Below are 17,573 nucleotides of genomic sequence, written 5' to 3'. Positions count from 1 at the left end.
AGACGACGATGATGAAGACGACCGGTGTGTATACGCTGGCGGCAATAATGTGCCATCAAATTAGAGGAGAACAACAACAACAACAGCAACAACGCGAAACAACACAATTTAGTGGGAAGCAGTTCTGTGGTGACCGCTGAAGGTTATGAGGCGCGCCCGGGATCGTGGCAAGCGTTTTTGGTTGATGCGGTTCCGCAAAACGACGAAAGAGGTCCAGGGACGTCCGAGACCGTGCTTCCAGTGCAACCTGAAGCGGCAGCATCATGTTGCTGCAAAAAGGAACCTCTTCATGACTGTGGACATAAAGACCTTCAAAGCTGGCTCTGAGCTTTAATGCCAGCTCAATTGCTACACAGTGCTCTAGCCCTCTTTCCTTTTTTCAGATTGCCACTAGGTTTGTGCACGCTTTATTTAGGGGTGTATGAACAGCACTTTTTTCAAGCCAAACCGAATCCGAATTGTGAAGTCAAAAGCCGAACCGAATACGAACCAGCTAAGAAAAGAGTACGAACTAAATAGAATCGAATACGAATGAAATGAATTTTGTGCGGCTATTCGCAACTTGTACGAATATTCGTAAAATATAAATTTTTATGCGAAACAGCGAAGCACCGCTACTGATGACTACATCGAACTATCTCGGTTGATGAGAGGAACGAGAGATCAAGGCGTGTGGGCTTCATCATTGGGGATGAAGGCATGGTTCGTCCAACTTGGGCCTTATTCTCGATACTTATGACCGCCGTTCGGCGCCATATTGTTTCTCTAATCGGCTCTCGCCCCGCCGGGACGGCGCAGTGGTTACGGCGCTCGACTGCTGTGCCTAAGGATGCGGGATCGAATCCTGGCCTTGTCTACCACTTTTCGGTAGAGGCTAAAAGCACTGTGCACACGTTAAAGAACCCCAGGTGGTCGAGTTTTCTGGAGCCCTCCACTACGGCGTCTCTCATAGTCTGAGTCGATTTGGGATATTAAACCCCAGAACCAACCAACGAACCAACTGATTGGCTCTCAGAATGGTCACGTGTTTCAAATTTGCAGCCCGAAATTGCGAGCCGCCGAAATGGCTTTTTGCGGTAATGTAAAAATGACGTGACCATAAACGCCTATTTTTAGCAGAGCTGCATGGACTGTAAATATAATTGTGGAGGGAAAAAGAAGATATAGATGGTAGAGAAAAAAGCACTTGTGTCTGTATTATGAATAGGGTGAAATTAACTGCTCACGGTCAAGGGGCGCTTCCTGAAATCTAATTGACTGACGTTGTGTAGCGGTAAATACGTCATACATAAACGTACATACATCCTACGGTGTAGTCAAAATGAAGTTTCGTTACGTAAAGGATGTGCTGCCATAACCGTAAATGAGCGCCACGTTCGAAACCAAACTGAAGCGACCACGTAAAGAACATGGATAATTTGACCTGATAGACCAACACTGTTGTTACAAACAAAGGGGGCGCTCGCGGCGCCGCAGCCGACTTGGGGTAAAGCGTAACTGAAAGATTTCAAAGCAGTTTTCTCATTTCACGGGGCACCTATGAAGTCGTTATTCGGTCCGGAGTAACCGAACATCCTAGAACAGATCGCGAAAGTATGAAATCGATTACCAAGGAGAAGTATTTTTAAAACACCGCGAAACATATGGGGATGCGAGTTGGGAGGGTGACCCATAGAAGCAAGTGTAAGCGTAACTTGCAGAGCACCAGAAGTGATGGCCGGTCGTTAAACGTTGGCCAGCGCTTTGAAGAAGTGTGTGACAACGTATGCTGCGTTTGCGGACGCAGTCTACTTTTAAAAGTTCCAGAATAATATACGTTGTGAATCCGGACACCCCCAAAAGGCTTGTAGCGATTCGCGCAGTTTTGTTTACAGTCTGATATGCAACCGCATGCGGTAAATTAGCTTGATAATATTGTCGCTGATAGTATATGCTGTCTTGATGGGCTCGCGTCGCCGCGTTTAGCATAGAAAACAGGTTGTAGTTGCCTTCTCTCGACAAACTGACATGGTATGAGACAGCGCTCGCACGCCTTTCAAGTTTTGCCTCAAAGCTGCCGCTTGAAAGGAAAAGTGGGAAAGTGTGACCAAACGAGGGTTCGTGGTGTGTGTAATGTTGGATGGCAAATAAATATGCCGATTAGAGTTTGTCAGCTTACTGAAGCGAAGGTTGAAAGGCGCGAGTAGTTGCACGCCATGTCGGGTTGCCGAGATAAGCTTAGCAAACTGCAACCTGTTCTCTGTGCTCTTCTACTCTGTTCGACCTCAGCCGCGAGACGAACGCAGCGACACTAGTCCATCACGACCGCGCTCTCACGCCAACAGCCATAAGTCATATCGATCTGCGATTCAGCCGTATCGTCAGCCGCCGCAGACATACCAAGGAAATTATATCGGTCCTAGCGGTCAATGCTTTGGGGCGCTGGCGGCAGTCCAGGTCATGCTATCCATAATTCGGATTAAACGTGCTACGTACCTTACAGCTGGGATGGTCAAAGCGCTTGAGTATAGGGTGAATGCACAGGCCAAAGGGAAGATAATTGATTGGCGCTTATCTATAATGAAAGTAGATTACTGGCGAGCGAGCTGTGAAGAGGCGGCCGGAAAGAGAAAGCGGGTGTGCCGTAGTTTTTTTTTTTTTTTTTTACATTTTTATTGCCACGGCATGAAAGAAGTTGTTAAAGGAAAAAAAAGAAGGGTTTTGTTAATGAGTGAAGAATGGTTTGGTTTGGTTTTGTTTGTGGAGTTTAACGTCCCAAAGCGACTCAGGCTATGAGAGACGCCGTAGTGGAGTACTCCGGAAATTTATGGTTGGCCGATGCGATGATGACCAGGAGGAATCGATGATGTGCCCCCCTGCGTCCGAGCAATAAATGAGGACAGGTTGTTCGACGAGAAACCCATTGCTGCCACGTGCCGAATTCTCGGCTTCAGTGGCGGACAAAACCACAAGTGGTTTGAGTGTTCCTCTTCGACGTTTCAGCTGCACAGTCCACTTATCTTTGGGGTTGAACAATTAAGAGATTCTATAGTACATGGGTGACAGCACACGTAGGAAACGCAAGCAACGAGGCAGCCCACACATACACTCGGATAGAAGCCGGCCGAGCTGTGGACGTCGCCTTGAACCTAGGGCCCTTCATGTAACGACTACTCCACGCACTGCAGACTCGGGAGAAAAGCACAAAACAGCGCAGCTTACTATGTAGAGAGGAACAGGTGGTGTGAAGGAAGCTTCGATACTTTTCATACTTGTGCCTCATTTCCAGGTGACTCAGAAATTACTCAGACCTGTTACTTCTGCGGCAAAACAGCGGAATTAAATCAAATATATAGTTTGGTGTTGTTGGGCCCTTATACCTCCCAGTGAGCTCATGCCTGATTTCTGACTTGACACGTGGAATGAAGCAAAGGCCAGTGACGACACGGACACCCAATCCCGAGTGGTGGCGTGCGCCTGTGGTCGGCCAGAATCTTCATGGTCCGGACGCGCATCCTCACCGCCTTTGGTTTGCTTTGGTTTGTTGAGTTTAACGTCCCAAAGCGACTCGGGCTATGAAAGACGCCTTAGTGGAGGTTTTTCTTTCCAGAATAAAGTTGTACTTGACTATGGTGTAATATTCATCCGACCACAGGGATATATGTCGCGATCGAGAACATTCGCCCTTCGCTCTCTTGAATTCCTCGGTTGATCAATTGCTTGCTACTTTTTGCCTCATCCTGTCATTTCAGACATATATCTCATTGCCAAGTCACTGCAGGATATCTTTCGTTTATACATTCATTTATGCGAGCTACTTGTATGAATTTCAGAGGGTAATGGGCTAAGTAATTTAGTGCTCTTCGTCTCCCCTTAAAATGCCTAATTACCAAATTCCTCCTTGCGATGTCTTCGAATACTGTCAGACTGAAGAGCTCACGAAGTGCACTATGTAACAAAACATCACTGCACCAATGGAATATAGCAGGAAGGAACGTTTATTGCTACAAAAAAAAAAAAAAAAAAAAAAAACGCGATTTCAAATTGTATACAGAGGGAGTGGTCATACAGTCCGCGGGCTTCTAATAGGTGCGCGCCACAGCAATGATATACTAAAATTTCAAGTGTTCTCAATTTGCTATACTGATATGCCCATACGGCCATTTCGGAGGTGACACAGAGTAGTAAATAAAAAAAAAACATTTCGACTCATTACCGCGGAAGGAAAGAAAAGTCGCGTCATGCGCGCTGGGAAACATTCCAAGTAGTAAATACGTTCATTGCAATTCGCGCTGCTTGAGCACATTCGCAAAAAAAAAGTCATCACGTGCACTCTTATGGGCCTCGAGAAAAATGCAATACAGTTGATATCATTTGGATATGCAGTAGTAACTTGGGCCCATAACTGCGGTGGCGACCCCATGGAGGTTATAACCTCTTTAGACGCACCGCAGTGCGCTCCACTCCAGCTAGACTTGCAGACAACGCAAATTGCGTTTAACGTAACTAGCCAGAAAAAGAAAAAGAAGCTGCTTCTGGCATATTCCATAGGGCGATGTTCCATTAAGTTTCTGCTGACAATGCACCACTGTTCTGTTCGGCAGGCCTTGAAGTGGAAACATGTTTTTGGGGACCCATGCAGGTACGGCGTATCATCTGCCACGAATTCACGATACACATGCCTTCCAGACGACGAAAGTAAACCACGCGTAATATATACGCTCGCGCCACAGACGACCCGCGCGAGACGGTTGCTCTATTCTGCTTGCACTCGCTTTTCTCAGAGCATTTATTGACAACTACGCGTAATCAAAAGCAGCCAAAGCGCCAGGCCAGGGCTACTGCACCGCAGGCCTCTGGCCCGGAGTTTGGCCCTGGGCTTGGCCGCGACGCTCATCGTCGCTGCGCTGCGAATTCGGGCCCGAGCCACACCAGCCAAAATTGTTCGAGTCTGGCGGGAAGGACAGCTCGGAGCCAGTGTCCTCGAACGAATAGAAAGGCGACATCAGCGGGGAGAGCGTATCCCGCCGCGACGCGCCGCTGCCTTGTGGGACCGGGCTCGTGCCCGCTGCCGCGTTTGGCACCGAGGGCAGTCGGCGGGAAGGTCCGCGCTTCATCTTACGGGCTGCACAGGTCTCTGCACTCTCCGCGGCGTGCAGGCGGGAGCCCGACAAGGAGTGGCAGAGGCTCGACCGGCGGCGCGCCCTCAATTGGCGCCAAGGTAGGGGCGAAGGCGCCGGAGACTCCATGTCAGCCGTTTCCGAGATGTCGTATTTGGCGAACGGCTCTGGCGGCGGCTCCAGGGGCACCACGGTCAGAGATTCGTCGAACGAGACGGCTCGGGACGACGAGGTGGCCCGCGCTGAAGAGCACGGTGCGTCTCCTGGAGTGCTCGGGTCCAGAACGATAGCTTGCGACAGCGGCTGCAGGATTGCGTTGTAGATGGACTCGAAGCTGGGCTCCTCCAAGGTTCTGGCCAGCAGAAGCTGCCGACTTTTGGGGATGGCTTTGGTCGCTACACCTCCCCCAGGCATTGGGGTGCCGCAAGGCTGCGCGGGCAAAACGTTCCGGATGGCACCCCCCGGAAGGCGTATGGCCACGCCGTGGTCGGAAAAAACGACTGCTTGCGAAGACGGCGATCCGGCAAAATGAACTGTCGGCTCCGCTGCTCCCATAGCCGCCTTCGAAACTGCACGTTCTCGTTCCGGCCGGTATTCCGGGCCGCCGAGCTTCATCTTAGGCTTGCTGAGGCTTGGACGCTGAGGCCTCTTGTGAAACTCTGAGAGTTTCAATTCCGTCTGGTCGTGGGTAGCCGGCGTTATCGAGAACGACTGAGGACGCAGCCTGCCAGTTGCCTTCTGCCGTTTCTTCCCGAGCACCATCTCATCCGTATCAGCGCCGGCTTTCTGTCCGGCTTTCAAATCGGAAGCTTCCTTGCTCCAAGGCTGAAGTCCCAGCTCTCCGCCAAAGTGCTCCGTGGCTCCCATGGCAGGAGGAGCCGCATCCGAGGGAAGAGCTCTCAGCGGAGGCAAGCCGGACGCAATGGCAAAGTCGACCGCAGTCAAGTTGCTAAGGCCTACGGCCGGGTGCTGCAGCAAAACTAGCTCGCTCAGCTTGAGCGGCTCGAAGTTGTTGTCGTCGGACATTGGCGTGCCTATGTCCTTTATCGACGAAGCTGTGTTTCGCAGTAGCAGCGATTCTAGTATGGACTCGCAGCTTTCCCGAGCCAGATCCCCGGATAGGCTCATGCTGCAGGGACCTTCCAGGAGTGTCCGAGACACTTCTGCCTCTACCTGTTGCGCCTGCTCCTGGCACGCCTGGCCGTCGATTTGCAACAACAGATATTGCGTCTCGTCAAAGGTGGTTGCCGACTTAGCCCCAGGATAGCGCGCCGCGTGCTGCCGCAGGTAGTGCTTGTTGCCCAGCATGACCACTTTCTTGACGTCCTCTGTCCACGGGCGATCGGTAGTCACGAGGACGCTAGTGTCGCGCCTCCGAGTTTGCCTGAGCAAGCCAGCTCGACCAGGTGGCGCCAGCTGCGGCAGCAAGTGCGCCTGAGCGCCGCGTTCGCTTCTTGAAAACATGGGCTGCCACGAGTTCTCCGTCTGCACCGCCGAAGATGGCGTTGCCTGAGGTGGAATGCTCAGAAGGGCACCGTCTCCCGTTTCATGTGTCGCTGCCACCGCAGTCCGTTCCAGCCTTGGGAGGTCGACTATGTCGGTCAGGCGGTGCAGTACGTTGCAGCTGGAGTTTGAGGAGAGGAATGAAAGCGACATGGACTCCGACGGCTGCACAGACCCTTCGTCAGAGTCGCAGGACGTGAGCAGTGCTCTCGGAACTTCCCTGGAGACCTCGTTGCTATTGATAGAGGTCGTCGTTATCGTTCTCTTGGAGTAAACCGGGATCCTGGAACGCGACGCCGATGCAGTAGATTTCCCGCTGCTCGAAGTCTCAGCATTATCTGAGCTCAAAGCAGCAGCCCCGGAGTCACTCCGCTCTTTTGAGGAACTGTTGATGGCTGCTTCGTCAATGTTCTCATCATTAATACCCGACTGTGTCGAGCTCTGTGCGCCGCTGTCTAAAGGTGATCTAATGACCTCCTTTCCGCACTGGACGCCACCTGAAAAGGAAATGAAAATTCATGCGGAGTTTATAGAGTGTGTCATGAATAACATTGCGGCAAAAACACTTAGAAAACTTTCGCAGGTACTCCCAATCATAATATTTGCTCGCAATGTGATCGCCCTGCAAGTTTTTGATTCCTTTACGTCGAGCTCTGAGTCATTCTTTCTTGGATGTTTGCGGAGTCCTACACTCCTGTTTGTACACAACCAGACACGTCTTCGGGCCATCTAGTTGGTAGTTAGATGCTTTTCCTATGGCGTCCGGAGATGTCAACACGGACGCAATGAAGATACACCGAAAATTGTAGTCACAGACACTTACAGTCTGGAAACACGTCACTTCCGGTCCGATGACGTAAATTCCCTCCTGGCAAATGAAATTTTATGACCGAGGCACACGGCCACGGCATAGTGGTTAAGAAAGCAAAGTGCATGCAGGTGAACATTGCCAAAATGTTTGCGCGGTGAAATAAGTTTTCGAAGGACACGAGCGCGCCCACGTTACCCACGCGCCGCTCGCGGCAAGGTCGAGGAGGCACGGCGGCGCGGCATTGCCAGGTGTCGTGTCGGCGCCTCCTTTATAACAATCAAGGACTGGTAACGTGTATAGGCACAAATTGCACGCATATAGAAACTTCTTTCTATAATTATCTACCTCAACACAGTGCAAGACTGAAATACCTCAAATTTTGTATTGCTGAGTATCACAATCGTCAGCCGATCTCAAATCGACATTGACAAAGGACGTTCTTTATCGATGTCGATTTGAGATCGGCCGACGATTGCGATCCAAAAATCCGACGTCGGTATTTTTGGCGTTTGCTGCGTTGGTGTTGCGAGGGAAATACTTTACGGGCATAGTTGTAGCCGGTGATAGCTATGATCGGGAATGGATTGGTTGTAGGCTTGTGTGACGTCACTTGACCTCGTGACACCGCCGGTTTTTAAATCAGACGGGAGGTTGAGGGGAATCGACCTTTTCATGACCCTTGCCTTCCAAATCAGACGTATGCCACGCAGGCACGTTCATATGCAGCTTGGTTGTGCGGTGTTAAGTACTAATGTCGCGTGGTCTTCCACATAATTTAGTAGCTTAGTACTGTATGCTAAAGAGTACCATTCATTTCTGAAATAATATAGGCCTAAATTAAGAGATTAGATTAAGCCGTTAAAGCTGCCTTGTAAAATTTTAAAGCGGAGCTTAAGTGTCCCTCCCATTTTTTGCCTTCGATGAAGCTTCTAAATTGTTATCACGTTAAAATACCGTGCATCGGAACTCACAATGTTGGAGCAGATATGGATAGCAAAATAAGTCCAGTTGAACCCACCTTTCTCATCGTCTTTGAGAATGCTCGTCATGTCGCTCTCCAGGCTGGCAAGGATATCTGCGAACGGCCTCTCGGCGAAGTGCACTGGAGGCTGAAGCTGCTTTGACATGTATTCCTGGTAGGGTTTTTGCGCCGTATTTGACGGCGTAGTCTCCGACACCACGGACGACACCGAGGGCTGTCTACGAAGCATGCTTTGGACTCCTCCGACATCTGAGAAAGTCAGCGAAGTGTCCTTGGCATCACTGGTATTTCCGATTGGCAATAGTGTTCCAATTGCCTGCCCCTCGGGCATCCTCTGCGCCGCGTAAGCGGCTCTGATAGAAACCCAACCCCGATAGTCTTGCGGAACACTGACGGGAATCGGCTGCGGAACCTCACCGCCTATCCTGTCGCGGCCATACATCTCATCGTCGGCTCTGTTCTCGATGGCCGTCAATAGCATTGAGGAGTGTTTCCTCAGGATGACCTTCTCCTGCGACTTCACCATGCTGAGCGTGCCATCCGCGGTCTGGTTCCGAGAAGTCCAAAAAGCATCTTGTTGGGTATTTTGCTCCTTCCTCGGTTGTTCTTTGACAGACACAGGAGGAAGTGGCTTCGGTGTGGCAGTCGCATTCAAAGCACCCTCCAACCCCGTAGTCGTTTGCTTTATGGCAGTTTCAGTGGGAATTTGCTGTTCGCAGGGATCTGCCAAGCTGCTTTCAACCTCGACAGGGCAAGCAATAGGCTTCTTCGCCACAGACACTAGTTCAGTGTTAGTGGGCGATGTCGAGGAGGGTTGCTCTGAGGTCTCTTCATTGCGCTGTTTTTGTGGCAATCCAGAAACTTTACTCGTCACAACGTCGTCGTTGCAAACGTTTTTGACGCTTCGCTTCTGCTTTCGTAGTCGCCGACCCTTGCTGGTAGTCTTGTCTGCACCCGTCTTGCTATACGCCAACTTTCCGTGCTCTTTGATGAGTCCGGAAAGCAGACGAGCTAATTCGCCAACTTCTTCCATTCCGAGCTGGTCCTTTGGCTTGTGGTGCACTTTCGCCTCATCAGCTTGAACGCGCTCGGCATTTAGCTGCGATTCAGGATTCGCGGGTTTAAAGCCAGTAACTACACTCGAGCTCGCTCCAACCATGGCATCCTTGAAGACTTTAGCTGGGGCAGAGCTGTCGCTGCGTTTGTAATTATCCGGGTGTTGCTTAGCAACGTCTGGCTGCAATGGTGTAGCCGGTGAAACTGGCAGCTCCTTTGTATTTTGCTGAAAAACTTTGCCATTCACGATCGATTCGGCAGGGGTCTTGCTTTGCTGAACCATTTTAATCTCAGTCCCTTTGGCTTGAGCTTTGGGTAGCGGTGAGAGATCGGTAGGTTTCACCATCTTTTCCTCTTTATCGTCGGAGGTTGTATTCAAAACTGCAGGAGAAGATGCACGCCGCCTCTTCGTGGATGGTGCCGCGGCCGTCGACGGGCTTTTGTCATGATCTACGCTGGGCCGCTCACTGTTTATTTTTGACTGCAAAGGAGGGCCGGCTATGACACTGCCAGCTTCTACGCTTGCTTGCGACATTTCGTCCTTTGTCACAGCTTTCTCTGCGTTCTGTAAAGAGACTCCCTCCGGTTTCTCAACGTCCGCGTTAGGCTTCTTCACCGGCTTAGTTGACGCGGAGAATCCGTGAACCGGAACTTTGATGTCGAGCATCACGCCTGAGTAAAGAAACGACAAACGTCATAGTAATATTCAGAAGCGAATGAAATGCGGCCCGCCTAACGTCATATGCAATCCAATTCGATTTAGCATACGAGACGTCCACAATGAGTTTATTAAATCAAGCCGTGTTATGCACCACTTAATTCGAGATCTGCATATTTCGAACGTTTCGGCGCCTTTCGCGTTTAGGTGGCTGAAATTCGTCTGTGCAGCAAGTGTCATTGCACACAAAGTTGAATGCATAATTAGCCACCGTTATAGTCAGTTCACCATTATGAACACTGAAATAGTCGATTAATTAGGGGATTAGTCATCGCAGAAGCATTTAGACAAGGCGAGAAAGTAGACTACACGTAGAAAAAGTTTCCTCCACACGTATTCACGACAGCTTTGCAGGAGAGATCCCAATGGCAGTTTCCTAAAACGAAGACGGCGCGTTAAATTGACCCATTAGCTGCAACTTGAAGCCAAGACAACATGTGCTGTTATATTAAGGTCTGGTTCGATAGCTTGGAGCCATATTAAAGAAAAGCGCCATGAAAAGGACGTCCTCTGGGTTATTTTGCCTTCCGCTGAGCGACATGTAGCTATGCTGATTTAAGAACTGCATTTTAATTGAAGCTAGTTGTTATATGTGCTCAGTAATTATAAATATCTGTGTCAAATCATGCTTGGAGCGCTGATTGATTATGGAGAACTTATTTTTCGCGTTTTTTTTTTTTTTTTTTTTTACGCCAATACGTGGTTCTTTTTGATATATCCCGTGTCACCTGGGTCAGCAGTCACGCAAAAACGTCAATCATTCTTCTATCATTGTTATGCAGTGTCGAAGGTGTTACAATACCTTCTCTCTTCTCATCCTCCTACATGTATGTGCGTAATGAATGCTATCTACAATATAACAAATATTGAATTGAATAGCAGCCCCAGAAAAAGTGCAAGCTGAGAAAATCAGCCGTAATTTTTATTCCCACGCTTGCCTCATTTATCGCATCACACGCTTTTACTTTGTGTCATAAAAATTCAGCAGTGTAACCAGCGGTAGCTATAATCTCCACCCTTCGTGATGATACTAAGATGAAGGTGCTTCGTCGTCGGAAACCCGCCGAATTTGAAACCCGCCAGGGCCAAAAGTATAGTAGGATTCCTCTTTCCACTCTCGCACGCAAAAAAAAAAAAAAAAAGCCATTTTCTAAATGTGTATAGCAAATCAGAGAGGTGGATCTCAGAATTATGCAGAAAGTAATGTTCACTAATCTTGGAAGGTAACAGCAGCTTAGTACTGGTAGTGAGGAGCCTTAAGCGGTAAGCGTCTGCATCTGCTCAGTGCAGGTAGTGATTGCTGACGCCGTCCATGTACTAAGGGGAAATGACTACAGAAAATAAGTCTTAACGGATCGCATTTGGCAAGCATTCTCAAATCGTGAATCGAAGTTAACCAGTACCTCTCTGGAAGAAAGCAAACAACAAAAACGTGGAGGCTAACGAAAATAGTGTAACCTAAATTGAGCTTTAAATTTAAGTTCAACTCAAATTGAGCAGCGAACTTTGGAAACGACGATAATAGATATAACATGGAGAGACAATGAGTGAACAGAGTGGGTCAGAGAGAAAAAGGGGCGTTAATAGCATTATAGGCGAAATCAAGAAAAAGAAATGGGCATCGGCAGGACGTATAATGCGAAGGTAAGGTAACCGGTCGTCGCTGAGGGCAACAGAAGGCGAGTGCAAAAAAAAAAAAAAAGAAAAAAAGGAGGAGGCCGGACAAGAGGAAACATTTGTGGAGAATATGGTGTCTGTTGCACTGCAGAGGGAACAGTCAGGCTGATGATAATGATGATGATGATGCTGATGATATCTCTAGAAGCCTATCAAGAGGGCTTTTTTACCACAACCTATAGATCAACCGCCCCCATGTTTTATACATGAGAGAGTTTAGTCATTACACAATAAGGTCTTCGCCGGGTTCTTTGGGCTCGCCTATCACGACACGACGCTTGCGTCCTAGTCTAATACATGCGCTGCTGCATTCTTCAAGGCTCGTGTGTAATCTAGCAGGAATATCCTAATTATAGACATCACCCTTTATCTATTTCTATTTTCCATCCTTCTGCTCCAGCGCAAAGTAGCTAACCGGCTACTCTTCTGGGTTAGCGCGCATATAGAGTCACTCTATTCTGGGTATTTTCCCGACTTCCATCGTACAGTTTTCTTCTCTTTGTGTTAGCATTATGGCAATATGACTAAAAAACAACACGGGCATGTTTTTTGTCTGCACAATGTCTCACAGCTGGCGACATATAGTATAGTATTGTTAACTTCATACCTATTCACAACCCGCGCCGTCGTGAATGTTTCTCTCAGTGAATATTAAGGGAAGGGAGAATGCGTACCTGCACCCGGTGGTTCGGCGGCCTTTTGTGCCTCACTCGCCACTGCCGGTGTCAGAGGCCCAGCTGGCGACGGCAGAGCGCACTGCACAGCAGCGGCCGAGACCCTCAGCGGCTCCACGGAAGCCGACTGCCTCGTCGACGTGGTCACGTCGAGGTCGTCCTTGAGGCGGCCCTTGAGGCTGCGCCTACGCTTCAGGTCCTTCATGAATGAGTCATCTGTGGACTCTGACGGTGGCGCCTCGCGCCTACGCAGCGAAATGACAGGCGGAGGGCTCGGAGCCGTTCCGAGGCTGGACCTGCGACGGCCGCGGTGCAACGCAATATATAGTCGACATGTACTTTTAAGACGAAAGCCTTTATTGCTTCATCGTTGTCGTCAGCAAAAGTGTCACGCTTTTGCGGCGGCTCTGATTGGTCGAGATGGGATGACTTCAAGGGGGTCTCGACCAATCACAGAGCACCACCACAGTATGCGCGAATGCTTGCCTTATATAGCCCTATGCCAACCAATGATCGATCGTTAATTAATGACTGATTAATTTATTAGTAATCACCGATGAGTTACTAATTACTCAGTAAATTGCTAATCAATGTCTAAACAATAATTTTCCCTAACTAGTGACAGTTGCGTAATTAATTGATAATTAATATCGCGTAAATGGTAAAACCAACCACACAACAGTAAACGTAGAGCAACTGCGAAGATACAAGGAGCGCGATCTCGTCGCTGCCAAGCAGAATTCACTCAGAATAAATGCAGAATAAATGCACTCGCAGAATGTGAATTAGTCGCTCGCTTTGCTCGTAACAGCATTCATCGCTACTTGCGCAACAGTCAAGTAGTAGGATGTAGCACTCAGGCTTTCGCCTTTTATCACTTTGGTCGCAAGTGTGCTGGAAATTTATTTATTTTCTTTCTTCCTTTCTCATTCGCCCATCTTCCAGCATTGGCGGCTTCTCTCACGTTGTGACAGGAGCCGACTGTAGGAACTATATTACAGAAGACAGTTTTGTCTTATTTGAAGAACATTATTTTCTATGTATGTCTTCTCGGATTTTTCCTCGGAAGCATAAAGCCCATATGCGCCCAAATGGGAGCTATGTAGCTCATAACATTTCCTGAGTTTATTTAAATGCGAGAGAACTATATTCTACATACTAGAACGATGGATTTCGTCGAATTTCGGTTTCCGCTTAGCCTAGCTTAGCTATACATGGTTATACTATGACTTGCTATGAGTGCCCATGACTACTATGACTATGACCATGACCAAGGCCAAAGATAATCAAGCCTAATTACTTCTGTTTATGTCGAACCAAGTACAGGTAAGAAAATGGTCTGAACGTGCCCGACCACACATGGCCATAACTGAGCCTTACTAAGCCTAACTGAGCGGGCTAGGCTTAGTTAAGTCAAGTCTCCTGCCAAGCCCAAAATGTTGCTCTTAGCTATGCCCAAAGCTCTAATCTTTTTAACGAGCGGTTTATGCAACATTGATTAATACACGAATGGTCGTAATAAAACTATATACCTTAGCTCGCATGAAGAGGTCTATATGCAGTTATAATAGTAAACATCAACATAGGTGACCATAAGAACAAAAATGTAGATGGAAGTTTAGTTGTAAAAGCTTTGTTTTTATGTTCGTGCTGCACTGACCACAAACAAGGGCAGTATTTCATGTGGTACGCGTTGATGGCAATGACGGAACTGCCGCAAGCATCAAAACAAAGGCATGAAGCGAAATTGCTTTTTTTTGTAATTTATGTTGTTCATGAGAAATGTGTAATATTTGAAAGGGTGAAATAATTGATTAGGAAGTTAAAAAAAAAGAAAAACAACTAGGATCTCATCAGCAGCGTGTTGTTATTTTGAAATAAATTCAACTCTGACTCGATCATGCACTTGACAGAAAATAAAGTGGAGATGACCTGCCTTCTTCCCTTGTGCGTTTCGATGGTCACCACGATCTGCTGCTTGTCCAGAATTCTTTGCATCTTTTCGTCCTTAGGTCGGAGGAGGTGCATCGGGGATGAGCCGCTTAGTTCTGTATTGTATTCCAGCTCAGCTCCTAAATGAAGAGAAAAATTTTCATCAGCATATGGGAATAAAAGCACTCGCAAGAAAGTATTCCATTTTCTTATGAGCACTTTTTTTTTTGTCTACATAGGGCGTTAATATTCTTCAGGTGAACTGCACATGTGCTTTACGAGGGGTATACTGCGCTGACGTCTGTGGCCGTTACGCAAGCTTGCTCAATATTTGGCGTTTGTTCATCTAACTCCCTTGAGCGAAAGGGCACACTTGCGTAATAAAAATTTACACGCCTACAAGGAGCATCTGATATATCCCACCATGAGCTGCGCATTATAAGCTGTTGGGAAAAGGGCTCATTTCTTCAATGCAGGCCTCTTGCAAGCTTTCCATAGTGTCATCTAACAGCACCAGGCAAGCGATTGGCAGTCATCAACTTTTCGGAACACTTAGTTACAGATTATTAAAATTATCAGTGAAAAAAAGGCACAGCAAATTATACAGAACTAGAGAAAACTAGAAATATAACATTATACTGTCATTGAGTTTATACATGAGCTGTGTTCGCGCTGAGCGAATTGTCATACCAAAATAGCTCAGAGATCATCTTTTTAGACTAGCACATAACATCAATTACGAGACCACTGCTTACAGGCTCGTCAGCACTGGAGCCGAGCTCGCCGGATCAGTCTCCATAGAATAGGAACTTATAATTTGATGCCCCATAGTATAGTTCATCTTCTTTTTACCTCCAATAGCGATGCTCATTCAGCCAAGTCTCCTCCCCCCCTCCTCTTTTTGTTTCAAAAGTGCACGGAGATAGTGGCCCGGCAGCGCTGGTGTTGCCGGACCAAAATATGCATGACACCTATATCGCGGGCGTTTTACGCAACAGAGCTGCGACAGCTTACTGGTTTCTCTTTCTCCAATGTCGGGGAGGTGTCGCCCCCTTCGTGTCCGACGTGGCGGCGCGGTGTCAACTCTCCGCACGCCAGAGTCGCAGCTCCCGCCAGACTCTTCGGTGTGCTCGCTGTCAGACGAAGAGCGCTCCGCGCGAGAGCAGCACTCCTGAACCGTCGACAGACCCGTGACCTGCAACCGTCGAGGACAAGCACATGCACATTACGTCATCATTTGAACAAATGAGCGTGGCGATTCGTAGACAATGGAATAAGTATTGACACAGACGACCTTAATGAGTTAACGGTGAAACATGCGCGAAAGATGCGAAAAGATTAATCGCTGCATGAAAGCATGTACTAGAGGCGAACAATTTATTCGTCTTTGTGTAAAAGTTCATGGATGCCACTATTTCTTTCTGACCATTCCAGTAAAGTTACAACACCAAACAGACACTGTATTATTCCGTCCATTTAGCAGCTTCAAAGATGATGCCTCATAAAAATCTACGAGCTAGATCATCAATGTCAATGGCTTTTCGCTTCCAGTAGAGATATATCTATAGCTGAAGATTATTATTGTTGTTAAAAAAGGCGGTGTCTACGATTGCAGATAACGACTCGGGCTGAGCACAGTGTTCATGTGAATGAAGTGGCTTAACCGACAAGCTAGCGTGTTCATTCCGTTGGTGTTCGAAAATACTACCCCCAAGCCACCCAGCACGTTGGTCATATATGGGGATGATGTGAACAGGAGACGAACAGGAAGAGAGCTCACACACAACTGGCTTAAATGGGAACACGGCTGGACAGTGGACAGAGCAGGGGGAGAATCGTATGCTCAGATAAACATAAATAAATGGAATAGCCACAGGCTATAAAACGAATGCTATATTTTGAAACCCGGGCTCTGAAATGGTGGCTGGTGCAATAAATCCCGGTCACGGACAACAAAGTGGGACTGGTATGGTCAGCTAACAAAGACTGCTGAAAGAGTGAAGCCGTATATCATAACTTGAAGGTGGCGACGATTGCGTTAAAAACCAGCGTGTTTCCGAACAGCGTTTTTCAAACAAGCGTGTAAATACTTTAGTTCGAATACTGATCGTACCTTTGAATAGGTTCAAAATCATCGTCATAGAATGCATGCATAAATTTGTTCACGTACGGCGTAGGATTGCAAGGCATCACAGTATATGCATCAACCGGGATATAACATCCACTTAAAACGGCGAAAACTAAAGTCAACAGTAGTGAGCCGTGTGCTCTTAAAAACAAACTGTTTTTTTTTTTAACTACAAAATAAAAAAAAAACTTACAGAAGTTACCCGTGCTACCTTAAAAGATTCACCTGGAATTTTCGGTGCTTTCTCTCAGATAGTAGACAAGCTATCGATAAGCTGCGTATAAATTATGAGGTTAAATGAAATACTAAAGACATTGTCAATGAATGCCGTATCAATTTTCAAAGTGCATGCACACAAACCTTCCTTCGCTTATCGCTCCAAAGCTGATTTGTTTCCGTCTTGTATTAGCATGCCGAATCTGGTTATAAACCGCGAGGAGATACACTGTCGGTTGGTAAAGCAAGACGTAAAGGATGGTATTTCTGACACTTCCCTTCATCGGTACTCTTAAATAGTTTCTTAGTACCTTTACGTCATTTTCAACGCTTACTTAATTGCCTGCTTAATAATTGGTTAGTCACCGGTGAATAGCGAATGCTGCAAACTACCGATCTGTCTCACTTATCAGTACATGTGCAAGTTGCTTGAAAATATTTTAGCCCGCCGTCCACTAGTTCGTGAAAATTCAGCACGGTTTTTGCCCAAAAATGTAACACAACAACACATTCATTATCCGTAATTTATTACTTTTTCTGGCCACTGATAACCGCTTTCCTGGACTTATCAAAGAGATTGTGTGCCTCAACCTTGCTTATTGAAAGATTGAAAGAACTGGAATGCCAGACAAGCTTTCTCGTTCGCAGTTCGCAGAGCGGGAAAGAATTAATTGCTAGCAGGTTCTTCCCGGCGTAAGGATCGTTTGTGCTGGTCTGATATATATCGATAATATTGCTCAACATGTTGGTGAAGTTGTCACAGGGAAATTGTTTGCT

At 47.5% G+C, this 17,573-nt stretch overlaps 1 protein-coding gene across 1 annotated transcript in view; it reads right to left on the bottom strand.

Annotated features, from left to right (window-relative positions):
• Nucleotides 1-4,756: 4,756 nt before the first annotated feature.
• The window catches only part of LOC146191332 (uncharacterized), a 31,562-nt gene continuing 18,745 nt past the window's right edge, over nucleotides 4,757-17,573 (bottom strand). Inside the window, exons 8-12 of the mRNA XM_084600308.1 lie at nucleotides 15,467-15,647; nucleotides 14,457-14,592; nucleotides 12,521-12,810; nucleotides 8,432-10,123; nucleotides 4,757-7,099 (exon numbers count right to left, since the gene is read on the bottom strand). Of these exons, the coding sequence (XP_084456434.1) occupies nucleotides 4,818-7,099; nucleotides 8,432-10,123; nucleotides 12,521-12,810; nucleotides 14,457-14,592; nucleotides 15,467-15,647 (4,581 nt within the window). The 3' untranslated portion in view covers nucleotides 4,757-4,817. The remainder of the gene's footprint in view (nucleotides 7,100-8,431; nucleotides 10,124-12,520; nucleotides 12,811-14,456; nucleotides 14,593-15,466; nucleotides 15,648-17,573) is intronic.

This window comes from Amblyomma maculatum, chromosome 4, assembly GCF_055883805.1.
Source record: "Amblyomma maculatum isolate TAMU_Amacu chromosome 4, ASM5588380v1, whole genome shotgun sequence".
Taxonomy (NCBI): Eukaryota; Metazoa; Arthropoda; class Arachnida; order Ixodida; family Ixodidae; genus Amblyomma; species Amblyomma maculatum.
Note: the sequence above shows the minus strand (reverse complement) of the source record. Positions and strands in the feature narration are given on the sequence as shown.